Below are 17,096 nucleotides of genomic sequence, written 5' to 3' on the forward strand. Positions count from 1 at the left end.
GCCATTTTCTGCACTATGGACCTGAACGACTTCAAACAGAATAAGTAAATTATTACTTCTTGCCAGACACGAAGTTTTGGATCTTTCTATATCATAAACATTAAAACCAAAAGTCAATATGTTTATTTGAAACATTTCAATGTACATTTTAAATCAACACAACCTTCTGAGAAAATATTATTTATCGATATTAGTCAAATAAAATCAACAGTAAGGTAAATATTACAGGTAGAACTACAACATACTTGCTCATGTTTATGGTTACTTGTACTGTGTACAGAAGAGCCAGTGTGAATGTGTAAAGTCATGCGAGAGATAAGGACGAGGGTTCTGGCCTATTCTCTCATATGTCCTTAGCCATGGTGTAATGCATCACTGGCTGGTGTTTTGGACCATTCTGCAGATAACCTGGATGACTCCTGTGGACTTTGGGAACTACTGATTTAAGGGAATTTGACTGTGGAATAAATAACTAAGTTTTAGCTTTATGGTTGCCATGACCAAGACATCTAATAACTGTCACAAAGCTGGTCCTTTTTTCTAAAAGTTGTTCCTTTTCTCAAGGATTCTATGTTCTTGGTTTTTTCAGAGGGGTCATAAAACACTCAGACTCTGAGTCAACTGGATTGGTGCAGAGATAAAAGAGTATTGAGAGGCCTTTTTGTTTGTATGTAAACAGATGAGACTTTAGGCCGAAGCTTTTATGTTTAAAAGTGACCTGTATAATGAAAGGAGCATGGCCAATCCTGGAAACTGAAGTTAAGTTAGGAGTTCAGCAGTGGGCTGTGTGGAAATAGGCTGCTAAACTCTCTGTCCTTTTGTCCTTCTAATTTCAACCTGTAAACCTTTGTTTCATTTTTTTGCTCTGTGTTTAAGGGGTTTGTTTATTGGGATTGTTGTGCATATTCAGAAAAGCACAATTAAGTCTAGTTTGGACGAACTGGGTTCTGTAGCTGTTCTTTATTCTGTTCTTTGTGTTTCATTCTGTAACTTTGTGAATAAATTCTTGCCTATTGTAAAACCTGGTAGTCAACCTAGCTAACTTACTCCAGGTAATTTTCACTGTACACTTACAGAAACAAATTGCAAAGTTATGGTCTGGTCTGCCTGCTTAAGAATGTGTTGAATGGTCTGCCCTAGTCCATAACACAACCACTGCTCAGTGACCTGCAGGTTGGAATTCTGCTTCATCCAAATATTTGTGAAGATGAGCCGAGGCTCTGTTTAGCATGACTTTCCAGTGGCTAAAATTTGACATTGGCTGCATCGTGTAGCTTACAACATTAGATTTAAAGGGACAATATGTCCATGTTTAAATAGTGGGGCGGCTCAGTGGTTAGTACTACTGCCCCACAGCGCCAGAGACCCGGGTTCGATTCTAGCCTTGTGCGACTGTCTTGCACATTCTCCCTGTGTCTGTGTGGGTTTCCTCCAGGTGCTCCGGTTTCCTCCCACAGTCCAAAGATGTGCAGGTTAGGTGAATTAGTGATGCTAAATTGCCTGTAGTGTTCAGGGATATGTAGATTAGGTGCATTAGCCAGGGATAAATATAGGTAGGGGAATGGGTCTGAGTGGGTTACTCTTCGGAGGGTCAGTGTGGACTTGTTGGGCCGAAGGGCCTGTTTCCACATTGTAGGGATTCTGATTCTTCTGAGTTAAAAGCCACAGATAGGCTGGAGATAATCATATTGTTTAATAGCCCAACCATTAAATGAATAGAACTACTGTGGTATAACATATAAAGGATTATAAAGTAGACATTTCTACATATCAGAAGATTTGTGGCACTGTAGTCTTCTTAACATTTCATTTCCACCTTTTGCAGCAGTACACAAGGAGGCACTAATGCCACCGTATCTAAAACCTCAGACACAGACAGACTCTTCCCGCTTCAGTACTCTCCTTGGATTAACACCAGGTAGGTAGAGAAAATGGTTACAATAATTAAAAATTGTTTTTTGTCGCACTTACCAAATTGTGTACCGTATCGAATTGTAGCTCAGAGGCTGGACAGCTAGTTTGTAATGCTGAACGACACCAACAGCATGCGTCCAATCACCATGAAGGACTCTCCTTCTCCACCTCTGCCCTCGCCTGAGGTGTAGTGAACCTCAGGTTAAACCATTTCACTTAACAAGGACGTGCAATTTGGGAATGCAATCAGCAAACTTCATAGGATTATCTAGTTAGTAAAGTGAACAAGTTTTCTGTTTAGACATTTGGGGTACTTATGTATCAGCACAAATCTTGTAATTTAGCCTAACACGAATTTTTCTATAAAGGATACATTTCCAAGTCAGGATGGTGAGTGGCTTGGAGGGGAATTTGAAGGTGAAGGTTTTCCTATTATCTGCTGCCCTTGTCCTTCTAGATGGAAGTGGTTGTGGATTGTTCAGCACTTGGCACAACTGGGTTTTAGTGATTAGAATGATGGTTATGTCCTTTTAATCTTTAACAGTAACCCTTGTGTCAACATTGCCACACTGAGATGCTAGAAAGGCATTGATCATAGTCACAAGTTTCTTGTTCCCTCAGTAGATTTTTAAAATTTATTTGTGGGTGTGGGCATTGCCGGCTGGGACAGTGTTTATTGCCTGTCCCTAGTTGCCCTTGTGAAGGTGGTATTGAGCTGCCTTCTTAAACTGCAACAGTCAGCCTACTAAGGATAGACCCACAATGCCTTTAGGGAGGGAATTCCAGGATTTTGACACAGCTACAATGAAGGAAGGGTGATACATTTCCAAGTCAGGATGGTGAGTGGCTTGGAGGGCAAGTTGAAGGTGATGGATTTCCTATTATCTGCTGCCATTGTCCTTCTAGACGGAAGTGGTTGTGGATTGGAAGGTGCAGTCTGAGGATCTTTGGTGAATTTCTGCAGTGCATCTTGTAGATTTTATATATTGCTTTTCGTTGTGGCAATGGAGGACGCAGAGGATGGTCATGTCAGAAAGGAAGTGGGAAGGGGAATTAAAATGGGCAGTGACAGGGAGGTCTGGTCAGCCCCTGCGAGCCCACCTGAGATGCTCAGTGACACATTCCCTTAGTTTATGTTTGGTCTCCCTGATGCAAAGAAGACCACATTGGGAGCACCAGATACAGTAAACGAAGTTGGAAATCAGTCTCACCTGGAAGGACTGTTTGGGCCCTTGGATGAAGGTGAGGGGGTGTGGTGTACCAGCAGGCTTTGCATAATTACCAGTTGCAGGGGAAGGTACCTGGGGGGCTTGGGGGGGTGGTTGATATGGAGATTGGTACAAAGCAAGGACTGTCAAAGGGAACTGTCCTTGCAGAAGGCAGAGAGGGGTGGGAGGAGACGGTGTTCTTGGTGGTGAGGTCTAGTTGGAGTTGGGGGAAGTATTTAAAGATGATGCGTTGGATACAGAGACTGGTGTCATGGTAGGTGAGGACAAGGGGGAATTGTGTTTAGAAGGGGAGGCTTTAGAGCAATGGAATGGGGAATGGAGGTGGTGCAGTGGAGGGCTGTCTGGATGACAAAGGGGTAAAAGCACGTTGTTCGAAATAGGTACACATTTGGGATGCTTGGGAGTGGAATGTCTCCTCATCTGAGCAGATGTGGCAGAAGCGGACGAATTGGGGGAACGGGATGGAGTTCTTGCAGGATACCAGGTGGGACGAGCTGTAGTTCAGATAGTTGTGAGAGTATGTGGGTTTATAGTAAACATCTGTCAGGAGACTATTGCTGGAGATGGGTACGGAGTGGTCAAGAAAGTGGAGGGAGGTGTCCAAGATGGTCTGAAATGTATGTGGGAGCGTCATGAGCCAGTTCATCCACTGAGGTTCACCTAGTTACCTCATTCTATTTGGAGAAGGAAACCTGCCATCCTTACCTGGTCTGGCTTATATTTAACTCCAGATGCAAAACAATTCAGGTGAATCTTAAGTGCCTTCTGCACAGTAAAGTGCAGACCTAACCAGCGACACCAGCAATTCGTGAACAAATTTGACATAATACTTGAATCAAGTCTCCTCTTACAGTTCATACTCCAGCAGATACAACCCAAGTTGATCCACCCATCCTCGTAAGACAACATTCGATTCCAGGCATTAATCTATTAAACCTTATCTGAACTGCCTCCAACACATTTATATACTTCCTAAATAAGGAGACCAACAATATGCACAGTTTTCCAGATCCTACCAGTGCCCTGTGAAACTGAATGCGCCCTACTTTTGGATTGAGTTCCCTTTATAATAATACAGTTAGCTTTCATGGAAACAGAAAATTGAGGCAGAAGTAGGCCATTTGGCCCTTTAAGCCGACTCTGCCATTCATTATGATCATGGCTGAGCATCTAACTCACTAGCCCACTCCTACTGTTCCCCATATACTTGATTCCTTTAGCCACAAGTGGTTCATTGAACTCCTTCTTGAACTCTCATAATGTTTTGGTGTTGACTGCTTTCTGTAGTAGTGAATTCCACAGGTTCATCACTCTCAGGTGGAGTGATTTCCCTTTATCTCAGTCCTGAATGATTTACCCAACATCTTTAGATTGTGACCCTTGATTCTGGACTTCTCCATCAATGGGAATATCCTTTCTACATCTCCCCTGTCTAGTCCTGTTAGAATGTTATAGGTTTCTATGAGATTCCTTCCTCATTATTCTGAATGGCAGTCCTAACTAGTTCAATCTCTCTTCATAAGTCAGTCCCGCCATCCCAGGAATCAGTCTGGTAAATCTTTGCTGCGATCCTTCAATAGCAAAAGCATCCATTCTCAGATAAGGACCAAAACTGCACACAATATTCCATGGTGTGGTCTCAGCACAACTGCAGCAACACATCCCTGCTCCTGTACACAAATTCTCTCACTATTAAGGACAACAAACTATTTGCCTTCTTTACTGCCTACTGCACCCGCATGCTTACCTTCTGTAACTGGAGTTTAAGGATTTCTAGGTCTCATTGTACATTTCCCTCTCTCAACTTAAGTCCATTCATAATAATCTGCCTTCCTGTTTTTGCCACCAAAAACAGGATAGCCTCACATTTATCCACGTTATTAGGTTGAGTATAGCCTGCTGCCTGGTCAGCTCCAAGATATGCTGTTCAAAGAAACTATTCTGAAAGTATTCTCTGAACTTCTCTTCTTGATTACTCTTGCCCATCTAATTGTTCCATTTTATATGTTGATTAAAATATCCCATTGTTATTACCATATGTTTCGGAGAATCTCCTGCTTCCTTTTGGGAGCCTGCACACCATTCTCACAAGTGATTTCTTGAATTTATCATTTGTCATCTCAATCCAAACCACTTCTGCACATAGGCTTCCTGAGTTTATCTAATCCCTCTCTGTGGTGTTTCCAGCATAATTATTTCTCAAAGTCATCCTTCCACCTTTTCCTACCTGTCTTTCCTGAATATCCCGTACCCAGTTTCTCTATCTCCCACAGACATTTTGATAACTTTTTTTTAAAAAGTCTAAGCAATAATCTTGCCTGGGTAGATATGTGTTCAAGCCTCACCTGGGATTATGTCACACTGATATATTATTAAGGAGTTACCCCTCTTTCTTATAATCCCAGAAAGGAATTCCCACCTTTCTGAAACTGAATTGGAGCAGAGGATAGCATTCTCCAGAAGGTCCTTCATGTGTTGAACCTGCCAGACAGCTTGAGTGTAGCTCTGTGGACTCTGGAATTTGCTCGAATCCAGAAAATCCAGTTCATTCTCCACATGCTGGAGCTGCAGGTATAGGCAATGATTATAATCACTTCACCTTTGTTTATCCATCACACGCTTTTCGGAATCAGAGCTTCTAGTGTGTTCTAAAAGCAATAAGGGAGAGTTAGTAACTACTGGTTGGATGTAACATATTTTATAATTGTTTGCTCTCCAGAAAATGGCTGTAGTTGTGTAAGTTACACTGTTTGCATTGTGTCAAGATTCTAAGAATGAAGTTGGATCAATATAGTTACATTGCTGTAATATTTGAACTATGATAATGCTGTTGTGTCCTTTAATGAAGGCGTCCTGCTGAAAGTGGGCAAAATTAAAAACAAACCATGAGTATGTTAGTAATAATATGAATAAATACTTGATTGTAAAAAGCATGAAAGGTGTTTTATCCAGCAGTTAAGTACAGATTTACGATACAAATATCATTTTTGTCATTTCCACCACAATTTAAAGTCATGCCTAGTTGGAACGCTGTGCACAAACTAAGAACAATTTTAGAAAGGGGTTAACTTGATACAATAGCAGCACTCTTGCCTCAGACAGAAGTGTGAGTCAGCCCAGGATCCAGCCTGGATTTTACATTGGAGAAATAATGGATAAATTCTCAATGTTTGTGACACTCAGTGTTTTACTCAAACTCATAGTGAAATCTGGAATCTGTATATCTGTAGCTAAATGAAAAAGTGCAGAAGTTGCAGTCAGTGATGTTTTGTTGAGATATCTCCAGATTGCAATCAACTAGAAATCATAGAATGTTTCATTAATTTGTATCCTTTGATGGGATTGCTGAAAGGGTCTCCATTTATTGCCTATTCTAACTGCCCTGAAACTGAGTGGCAAATTTTGCCATTTCAGAAATGCTTAACTCTATTGGTGTGAATCTGGAATCAATGAATGCCCTCCTTTGTGCCTCATCCTGCCATTGTTGGCAGATGGGAGACTTCTCATTTGGCATGTCCAAAAAGCAAACTCTGTTGGGATTGTTTCAGGCTTCCCGGCTGTGTCACTCATTTAAAGACACTCAGTGCTGGATCAAAGGAAGGAGGGAATACCTGTGAGCCAAGTCCCCGACCAATGCAGCTAACTCCTCCTTAACCCACCATCCTATCATTGTCTGGCTCTGTGGCGATTCTTAGTTTTGGGTGAGTGTAGTACCATAAGCAGTCACCACCTTACCTAAGGCACTGTTGGGAGTTGCTAACTAGTGGCTGATTGGCAGCTCTCAGTCACTGGGACATTTGCCCCTGAGGTCCCAGGTAAGTTCTGCCACTGCCAGTTAATGTGGCAGAGACATGTGGCTTTCTCCAACTCTTCAACCAGAAGGTGAGACTTTCGTTGCCATCATTAAATTCTGTCCACTGTTACTCCACACCTTCAAACTCACCTTGTAAGTCAACTGATCCAAGGCTGAGAATGAGTGTAGCCTCTTTCTTGTGGCTCTCATTGTAAAACTCATGGTCCATTTAATTTTGTTCCTGGATAGTACTTTCAACTAGTGCCAAAAGTTTGTTGATATCAGTTTGCCTCAAATCCATATTCAGTGTTGGTAACGGGTTCGTCAATGTTTTTGTTAGTGAGTTTGCAATTCTCTGGATATCCTAAGTGTGCAATATAATTTATTCGTCTTAGTGCTTTTATCACAAAGACAAATGTAACATACTATTTCCATTTCATCATGACCGTTCTGCCATCTCTTCTGGTACTGTAACAAATTTACTTAAATAGCAAATGGTTTTCAATTCCAGCCTTTGAACCACTGATCTGTTTGTTTTTAAGGTAATAAACCTTAATTTTATTCAAAAAATCAGCAGGAGAAGAAATTGTTTGAAGGACAATTTACACTTTAAGATTTCATTTAAAGATAAATGTGAGGTGCTGCATTTTGGAAAAGCAAATCTTAGCAGGTCTTAGACACTTAATGGTAAGTCCGAGGGAATGTTGCTGAACAAAGAGACCTTGGAGTTTATTGTCCCTTGAAAGTAGAGTTGCAGGTAAATAGGATAGTGAAGCAGGCATTTGGTATGCTTCCCTTTATTGTCAGAGTATTGACTGTAGGAGTTGGGAGGTCACGTTGCTGCTGTACAGGACATTGGTTAGGTCACTTTAAAATATTGCATGCAATTCTGGTCTCCTTCCTATTGGAAGGATGTTGTGAAACTTGAAAGGGGTTCAGAAAAGATTTATAAGAATGTTGCCAGGGTTGGAAGATTTGAGCTATAGGGAGAGGCTAAATAGACTGGGGCTGCTTTTCCTGGAGTGTCGGAGACTGAGGGGCGACCTTACAGAGATTTATAAAATCATGAGTGGCATGGTGGATAGGATAAATAGACAAGATCTTTTCCTCGGGTTGGGGGAGTTTAGAACTAGGTGACATAGGTTTAAGGTGAGAGGGGAAAGATATAAAAGGGACCTAAGGGGCAACATTTTCACGCAGAGGGTGTTGCGTGTTTGGAATGAGCTGCCAGATGAAGTAGTGAAAGCTGGTACAATAGCAGCATTTAAAAGGCATTTGGATGGGTGTATGAATAGGAAGAGTTTAAAGGGATCTGGGCCAAGTGCTGGCAGGTGGGACTAGATTAGGTTAGGATATCTGGTCGGTAAGGACGAGTTGGACCGAAAGGTTTGTTTCCGTACTGTACATCTCTATGACTCTACAACATTGGTGGTGGAGGGAGTGGATGCTTGTGGATGAAATGCCAATCAAGTGAGGCGCTTGATCCAGAATCCAGGAACATCCAACATCCAACACAGTTGATCAGTCCTGAAGGTTCCAGGTACTGGAAATGACGTGAATACATGAATTTCCAAAAGACATTTGAGAGGTTATTGCACATGATCAAAGTTCATGGTGTTGGGATAGTAAATGAGCACGGACAGAGGAACTCGCAGGAAACACAAAAATCTGAATAATTTTCAGGTTGGCAAACTGTGATCAGTGTGTTGCTGGAAAAGCGCAGCAGGTCAGGCAGCATCCAAGGAGCAGGAGAACCTTCATTCCTAAAGAAGGGCTTATGTCCGAAACGTCGATTCTCCTGCTCCTTCGATGCTGCCTGACCTGCTGCGCTTTTCCAGCAACACATTTTTCAGCTCTGATCTCCAGCATCTGCAGTCCTCACTTTCTCCAAACTGTGATCAGTGGAATATCACAGGGATCAATGTGTAGGTTACAACCATTTATAAAACATAATATGGCTCAGGCGAAGAGATGGATTGTATTGTAACCGAAATTTCTGATCGGCAGAAAACCAAGATGTGAGGAGCATGCAGAGATTCTAAATGGATGTAGATGTGTTAAAAGAATAAACATAAAAATGGCAGATGAGATGTAATGTGAAGAAAATGTGGAATTGTCCCCTTTGTCTCAAAGAATAGATAAGTAGAACATTGCTTAATTGAAGAGAAACTGGAGAATGCTGCTGTACATAGGGATCTGGGTGACCTTGTATGTGAATCATAAAGAATTAGCAAGAAGATACAGCACATAAATAGGAATGCAAATGAATTGTTGACCTTTATTGCAAGAGGAATGGAACATAAAGTTAGGGAAGACTTGCACAAGTTGTACAGGGTATTAGTAAGACGACAGTTGTATTTCTGCATTTTAGTCTCCTGTCTTAGGGAAGGTTATACTTGTATTGGGTACAGTTCAGAAGAGAGTTACGAGGTTGTTCCTGAGAGTACGGGATTGTCTGATGAGGAAAGATTGAGCTAGCTGGAATTTAGAAAAATGAGAGGCGATCTTACTGATACATAACTTCCTGAAGCAGGTAGGTTTCAGTTTGATACTGGGAGGATGTTACCTTTCATTGTGGATCCCAAAGCTGGGGCACAATTTAAAATGTAAAATGGAAATCAGGAGAAATTTCTTCTATCAAAGTCAATTATGTTTGGAGTTGTCTTCCTCAGAGAACTGTAGGGGATCGGGTCATTAGGAAAATATTCAAGGCTGTGTTTGATAGATTTTGGTTTATAAGAGAGTTGAGGGTTAGGACATCACTGCAAATCCTTAATTGCCCAGAAGGCAATTAAATATCAACCACATTGCTGTGGATCTGGAGTTACATGTAGACCAGACCAGGTAAGGATGGCAGTTTCCTTCCATAAAGGACATTAATGAATCAGATGAGTTAAAGCCATTGGGTCAGCCATGACATATTTCAGTGGTGGTGCAATATTGAGGGGCCAGATGGTCTACTTTACTTGTTACCTTATACATCCCAGTTTGCCATATAATAAGTGCTCAGAGCACCATCAGTTGAACACTGCTTTCATTTTACAACTTTGCTGCAAAGATTGGCTTACCAGCGAACAGGTAACTGAACAATCCCAATCACTGGTACTAGCCTATCCCAGAAGCAAACTGGCTTAATATTCTGGGGGCTTTGCAAACTTGGGATAAAATTGTCACTGCAGAGTAATTCTACTAAAAATATCATCATCGTTACAAAACCTTTCCAATTTCACCCTCCTACGTTTGAGATTTTTCTCACAATTGATTTTGTTTAAGGAATATCCTGACATTTTCCTTTCTTTGAGAATAATACTCAGACAGCTATTCAACAATTCAAGTCCATGACTGCTCAGTAGTTGAGACAGAAAATAAATTATGAAGTAAATTCCAATTTCAAATGAATTATTAAGCAGCTCCTCCCTCCACATTATTTTGCTTTGAACATTGTGTATCCAGTAAATTGCTGTGCTGGGTAAACCAAGATAATGTTGAGTTCTATTTTTTGCGGACAGATATGGTACAATAGGTCCAAACTAACTCAAACTTGACTGCAGATTGTGTGGTGCACCGTGCCTATTGAAATATAAATATGACATAACTGTAATGGGTGGTGTTATGGGCAAAATAGACAGATGTGGAATGCTTGAAGGACAAAGGAGTTTCGAAGAAAGGTTTGACAGGAAGAATGAAGACCCATACTACAAAATAAGGGATATGATCTTAATGTGGATTTGGGACACAGAGAATCACAGATCTTTGAATCTAGCAATGATGAGCATTGAAAATGCAATGGGACCCTTGACATGATAAAAAGGTAAAGCCATCATAGTCATACCAGGCCATAGGGCTGCTTCACATTACAGAGAGATGACCGGCGGTGGTTTAACATGAGGGTCACCATACTGCAGGTGAGGTCAGAGTTTGAGAAAGGAAGTCCTTCATGGTGACTCCAGCCAGATGAGAATTGAACGCATGCTGTTGGTGTCACTCTGTATCACAAACTAGCTGTCCAGCCAACTGAGAGACCTCCCTCACCAAACACCGCCCCTCTCTACCCACCCCCCCCCCCCCCCCCCCCCCCCCCCGCCCAATATTATAAATAGAGGCATTAGTTACAAAAGCAAAGAATTTATTGGTTTGGCTTTATAGGTCAAAATTAATGCTTCACCTGGAATATTGAGTCCACCATACTTTAGGAATGTTTCATAAATTTGAACAAGGCACAGAAGATTTGTCAGATTGATTTTGGGAATGAGGGACTTCTGTGGACAGGCAAGCAAAGTCAGGCCTTTTCCTCTTTGAACAGAGAAACTTATGCAGTGACTCAATTGAAGTGATCAAAAATATGTGGTTTCAATTTTTTCAATTGAGCATAGCTGTTCATGCAGAAGGAGGGTCAGTAACCAGGCTTTCTAATGGACCAAATAGTCTCTTTCTGTGTTACATGAATAAAGGGTTTGTGTTGTATATCCCTTTTATTCTTGATCAGAAAATCTAACATCTTTTCTTTGAGAAGCTGAACCATGACAGAGTACAAAGTAAGTTGTTTAAAAAAAATCTCACAATTGAAATAGGAATAAAATATCGATCTTCATCTGGGGCAGATGTGCTGGAATGCAATGAGTGGAGCTGAGTTGCAAACCATGTTGGTCTTAGTACCACATCTGCCTATGAAGTTCTTTGCCAGCCTGCCCAATTGTTTGATGTTAGATTCAATGCTGTTTTCCCTCCCTTTCTTTCTGTCTCCTAAAAGCACTAAGTTGCTTATAAGAGGACAGGATTATCTCAGCTTCTGTACATTCTATGAATAAATCGTATTTAATAGACCTTTTTGCTTTATAAATGAATTTTCACCTTACGTTGAAATGGCAGGCTTCTGTTCAACTGCAACAGTGGTATGATTTGAAAGTTATTAGTTCATGGTCTGTAGGGATTTGTTCTTGCAGACCCATGTCACATTTCCCCTGTATTGTAGCAGTCTTGACAGAAAATGATTTGAGCTGTGGCCTCTCAATCAAATATTTAAAATATAGAGCAAAATACTAGCTTTCAAACATTTTCATCCACTGACCTCTCATGTGGGAAAAATAGGATTCCCTGCCCACTTTCACTTCCTACAGAAAAAAAATCCATCAAAATTAATGGGAACGTATGGAAATCTTGTATATTTAGTGCTTTGTTCACAATTAAACATAATAAATATATAATTATTTATGGGTTTACAATAGTATGGTTTCATTTCAATAAACTGTTCAAAATGTAGAACAAGACTCAAGTCACCACGGTCTTCTGTAACATTTCATTTCTGTCTTTTGCAGCTTTATCCAGAGGTGCACTAATGCCACCACGTTCAAAATTAGACACACAGGCAGAGCCTTCCGGCTTCTGTACTCTTCCGAGATTAACACCACCAGGTAGAGAAATTATTTAAAACACATTGTTTTCCAGAGTTTTATCAAATTGCATACCTTGCCTAATTATAGAGATAAATTTCACTCACCAGGAAATGCACATTGTGCAACTTAGGAATGCAATCAACAAACTTCATAGGATTTTCTAGCAAGTGAACTGAATCAATGGAGTTAATGTAACTTCTCTGTTGAGATATTTGGTACAGCACTTAAGATGTTTCACTGCAGTTATATAGAGCCTTGGGGTGCCCTCTCCTGGTATATTGTGGACAGTCTTGGTCTTTGTCCCTTAGAGGGTTTGAAGTCGGTTCTGCTATGTGTTTCTTCAACGTGAGTCTGCTTTAACACGGTTGAAGAATTTAGATCATTACTTGTAGAATGTGAATTTTCCTTACTTGTATTGACTATGACGCGATTGTTGCCCCATTAGCTTAAATAGCGTAGATAATGGGTAGTTTTATTTGGCACGAGATCTCATGAGAATGGAACTTTCGCGTTATATCAGAACTGACTGTATTTGCAATACCCGGTGTGTAGCAGTAGTTCATCAGTTTAATCTCTGGGATGGCAGGATTGACATATCAGGAAAGATTGAGGATACTGGGCACTTATTCTTGAGAGTTTTGAAGAATGTACAATGACCTAATGGAAACTTGCAACATTCATGTAGAATCATAAGAAAAAAGAACAGGAGTAGGCCATTTGGACCCTCAAGCCTGCTTCATCATTCCAGAAGATCAAAGCTGATCCAATACTCCTAATATCCACTATCCTGCCCATTCCCTTCAACACATGATTCACCTATTGATCAAGAAGCTATCTATCTCAGCCTTAAATCTACACAGTGGGTTTCCTCCCACGGTCCAAAGATGTGTAGGTTGGTGTAATACCGATAGTCACAGGTGATTTGCCAGAAGTCTGGAGGTTGGCTAACATAGTGCCAATATTTAAGAAAGGTGGTAAGGACAAGCCAGGGAACTATAGACCAGTGAGCCTGACATCAGTGGTGGGCAAGTTGTTGGAGGAAATCCTGAGGGACAGGATATACATGTATTTGGAAAGGCAAGGACTGATTAGGGATGTCAACATGGCTTTGTGCATGGGAAATCATGTCTCACAAACTTGATTGAGTTTTTTGAAGAAGTAACAAAGAGGATTGATGAGGGCAGAGCGGTAGATGTGATCTATATGACTTCAGTAAGACGTTTGACAAGGTTCCCCATAGAAGACTGGTTAACGAGGTTAGATCTCATGGAATACAGGGAGAACTAGCCATTTGGATACAGAATTGGCTCAAAGGTAGAAGACAGACTGGGGGCCTCTGACCAGTGGAGTGCCACAAGGATCGGTGCTGGGTCCACTACTTTTCGTCATTTGTATAAATGATTTGGGTGTGAGCATAAGAGGTATAGTTCATAAGTTTGCAGATGACACCAAAATTGGAGGTGTAGTGGACAGCGAAGAGGGTTACCTCAAATTATAACAGGATCTTTATCAGATGGGCCAATGGGCTGAGAAATAGCAGATGGAGTTTAATTCAGATAAATGCAAGGTGCTGCATTTTGGGAAAGCAAATCTTAGCAGGACTTATACACTTAATGGTAAGGTGTTAGGGAGTGTTGCTGAACAAAGAGACGTTGGAGTGCAAGTTCATAGCTCCTTGAAAGTGGAGTTGCAGGTAGATATGATAGTGAAGAAGGCATTTGGTATGCTTTCCTTTATTGGTCAGAGTATTGAGTACAGTAGTTGGGAGGTCATGTTGCAGTTAGGCCACTGTTGGAGTATTACATGCAATTCTGGTCTCCTTCCTATCAAAAAGATGTTGTGAAAGTTGAAAGGGTTCAGAAAACATTTACAAGGATGTTGCCAGGGTTGGAGGATTTGAACTATAAGGGGAGGTTGAACAGGCTGGGGCTGTTTTCCCTGGAACGTCAGAGGCTGAGGGGTGACCTTATAGAGGTTTATAAAATCATGAGGGGCATGGATAGGGTAAATAGGCAAAGTCTTTTCCCTGGGGTCGGGAAGTCCAGAACTAGAGGGCATAGGCTTAGGATGAGAGGGGATAGATATAAAAAAGACCTTAGGGGCAACTCTTTCACGCAGCGGGTGGTACATGTATGGAATGAGCTGCCACAGGAAGTGGTGGAGGCAGGTACAATTGCAACATTTAAGAGGAATTTGGATGGGTAAATGAATAGGAAGGGTTTGGAGGGATATGGACCAGGTGCTGACAGGTGGGACTAGATGAGTTGGGATATCTGGTCGGCATGGACAAGTTGGACCAAAGGGTCTGTTTCCATGCTGTACATCTCTATGACACTATGACCCTATGTCTTTTTAATTATTTGGAAGCTCCTATTCCACTGCACTATCCATCATTTAAAAAAAACTGCCTAATGTGACTTTGAGCCATGGTGATCACACAATCAGTCCTTGTCTTTACTCCATTAATTAGTCTCAGTAAGTGTGCAGTTGGGGAAACTATAATTGGTCGCAAAACAACATTAATTTCCATGAAGTTTTGACTTCATCATTAGTCGTAACTATGGCATAAGATCCACTGAATTCCCTCAGCTAGTGGAGAAAAAAGTCATCATTGCCTCTCCTGAAAGTCATAATAAAATATACATGGTTGAATTTCCGATAGGAAGGGAAGGCTCAGCTGTAATGTCTCTATACCAACGATGTAGCACTACACATGCAGAATGGCCCACAGGAGTGAAATGAAGCTGATGGCATGTATCTATCTCAGCGTGAGCTCTCACCTTCACGGAAGATGAGAAACATTTGAGAGACATATTTGCTGAACTATGTTTATATGTTTGTAACTAACATATTTTATAATTTCTCCAGCCATTGTCAATAGTGAGCTCCAGTTAAAGTTGCAGCGGAGAAGGGCAGCAATGAATGATATTCTTCCCAATCCACCTCTCAGTGATCCAAAGAAGCAGTGAAGCATGGAAATGAGATTTGGGTAGAATGAAGTTTAAACATGTAGCACCTGGACATTGCAATGTGTGAGGTGTCATTGAGTTCTCTTTTGGATAATATCAAACTAAACCTCTTCACAAAGTGTATAATCACAAAGTGATTCCGATACCTTCATGAACTTTGGTAACTGTCATTGCTGCATTTCCTATTTTATGGCAGTTAAGTAAAATGTTTAATCATACAACCTGGATTGTACTGTGAAGCGCAACAATGGGATGATTGTGTTGCTGTTCTTTTACACTTAGTTGAACAAGATACAAACATTAAATTTTGATGGTGAGATTGTAGACGCTTGTGCCAATTCTTTGCAGAACCTACCTGAGTTTAATTCAGGCTCATACTTTGATGTAGATAGGTTAGTAATCATGATGGTGTATTTACCAGAGAATTTGAGACTCTCTCAGACTGCGATAGATGAGTTGAAGTTAAAACGAGCTTTGTGGGCCCACCTTGCTATCTTAATTTAGTGTGAATTTCACTGTTCAACTGGCATATGTGGTCAACTTTTAAGATAGACGAGGGATGTGGTAGTGGTCCTTATGTGTGAGATATCTAAAAGTAGCATGCAAATCAATAATGAAAAGTTAATAGATTCGATGACTTTTCTCATTCTCTTGTATCTTGTCAGTGGGAAATGAAAAGTGTACACAAACTGGAATAGATTGGTGGAAGGGAGAAAAATCTCACTTAAAGGTGAAGGATGAGCAGTGAAAGAATGGGTTTCGCCACTAGAGTGCAGCTCCTTCTTAACACCAATGCTTGCATCATGTTAAAAGGTTGTTGTGCAGGAGTACATGTGGACAGTAATGTTTGCTTTATAACAAAGCTGAGCTAAGTAACCAGCAGTGCTGTGAAAATCGACCTCGAAATGTTTTTAAACATTGTATACACTTTATGTTAAGCACTTTTATAGGATTTAATATGAATTTTGAATGTATTCAAATAGGTTGAAATTATATTTAGTAGATCACAACATAGAACAGACTTATTTTGTTTTTTCACAAGTTTCCCCCAATCCCCGGGACACAATGCAGTGACTCTTGTTAAAAATGGTTTCAAGTGTGTTGATACCCAACCCTCACATTCAGTGGCTATTGTTTATCTGTGATCTTTAACAGTATCACTGGATTTTTTCAGGTGGAGAACATTAAAGAACTACCTGGACCCATCTTTAACTAATAAAATCTAGTCCTGTCTTCATCCAGACTTGTAGCATTAACATTATAATTACTAAGAATCCTCCATAATTGTTCTGCCCTAAGTCCAGGAGCATTGAGACTAAATATATCGAACCTCTATTGTTGTCCTGGCTGAATTGAGTGACCACTGTGCAAATCATTGAACCTCTGGCCTATATGACTTACTTACAATCCACAAATTGTCATTTATAGGGAGCAGGATGGAGCATCTGTAGTTAACACTATAAAAGCAAATGTTTCTGTATACATTTATGGATTGCACTATTCTGTATTTAATTGTAACTATTTTGCAAATTGTTAACGGAGTGAAAATAAAATTGTGACAAGTATTTTATTTAATTGTTGTGGTGTCTATAATATTTTAGCCTGTTCTGGGTATTACTAATGTCAGGTGAAATTCTCCTTGTTCAACATTGTTTCAGTCTATGTACTATAAATGTGCACAATAGTGCAAACCTGTAATGTCATCCCTATCTCCAAGTCAGAAGGCATGAGTTTCAGTCCTACTTCAGGACTTGATAGCCACAGAAGGTGCGATAATTATTTGGACACATAGGTTGAG

The 17,096-nt window shown here is 40.6% G+C and overlaps 1 protein-coding gene across 3 annotated transcripts in view; it reads left to right on the forward strand.

The window, feature by feature from the left end:
• LOC132828994 (signal-transducing adaptor protein 1-like) overlaps positions 1-16,852 on the forward strand; it is a 64,763-nt gene extending 47,911 nt beyond the window's left edge. For 2 of the 3 annotated variants that reach the window (XM_060846249.1, XM_060846247.1), the window contains 3 exons: positions 1,826-1,918; positions 12,252-12,347; positions 15,198-16,852. In XM_060846249.1, coding sequence (XP_060702232.1) covers positions 1,826-1,918; positions 12,252-12,347; positions 15,198-15,298 — 290 coding nt within the window. In that variant the 3' untranslated portion in view covers positions 15,299-16,852. The remainder of the gene's footprint in view (positions 1-1,825; positions 1,919-12,251; positions 12,348-15,197) is intronic. The other variant, XM_060846248.1, reaches the window with a different exon arrangement.
• The last annotated feature ends 244 nt before the right edge of the window (positions 16,853-17,096 follow it).

Source organism: Hemiscyllium ocellatum, chromosome 28 (assembly GCF_020745735.1).
Source record: "Hemiscyllium ocellatum isolate sHemOce1 chromosome 28, sHemOce1.pat.X.cur, whole genome shotgun sequence".
NCBI classification, from domain to species: Eukaryota; Metazoa; Chordata; class Chondrichthyes; order Orectolobiformes; family Hemiscylliidae; genus Hemiscyllium; species Hemiscyllium ocellatum.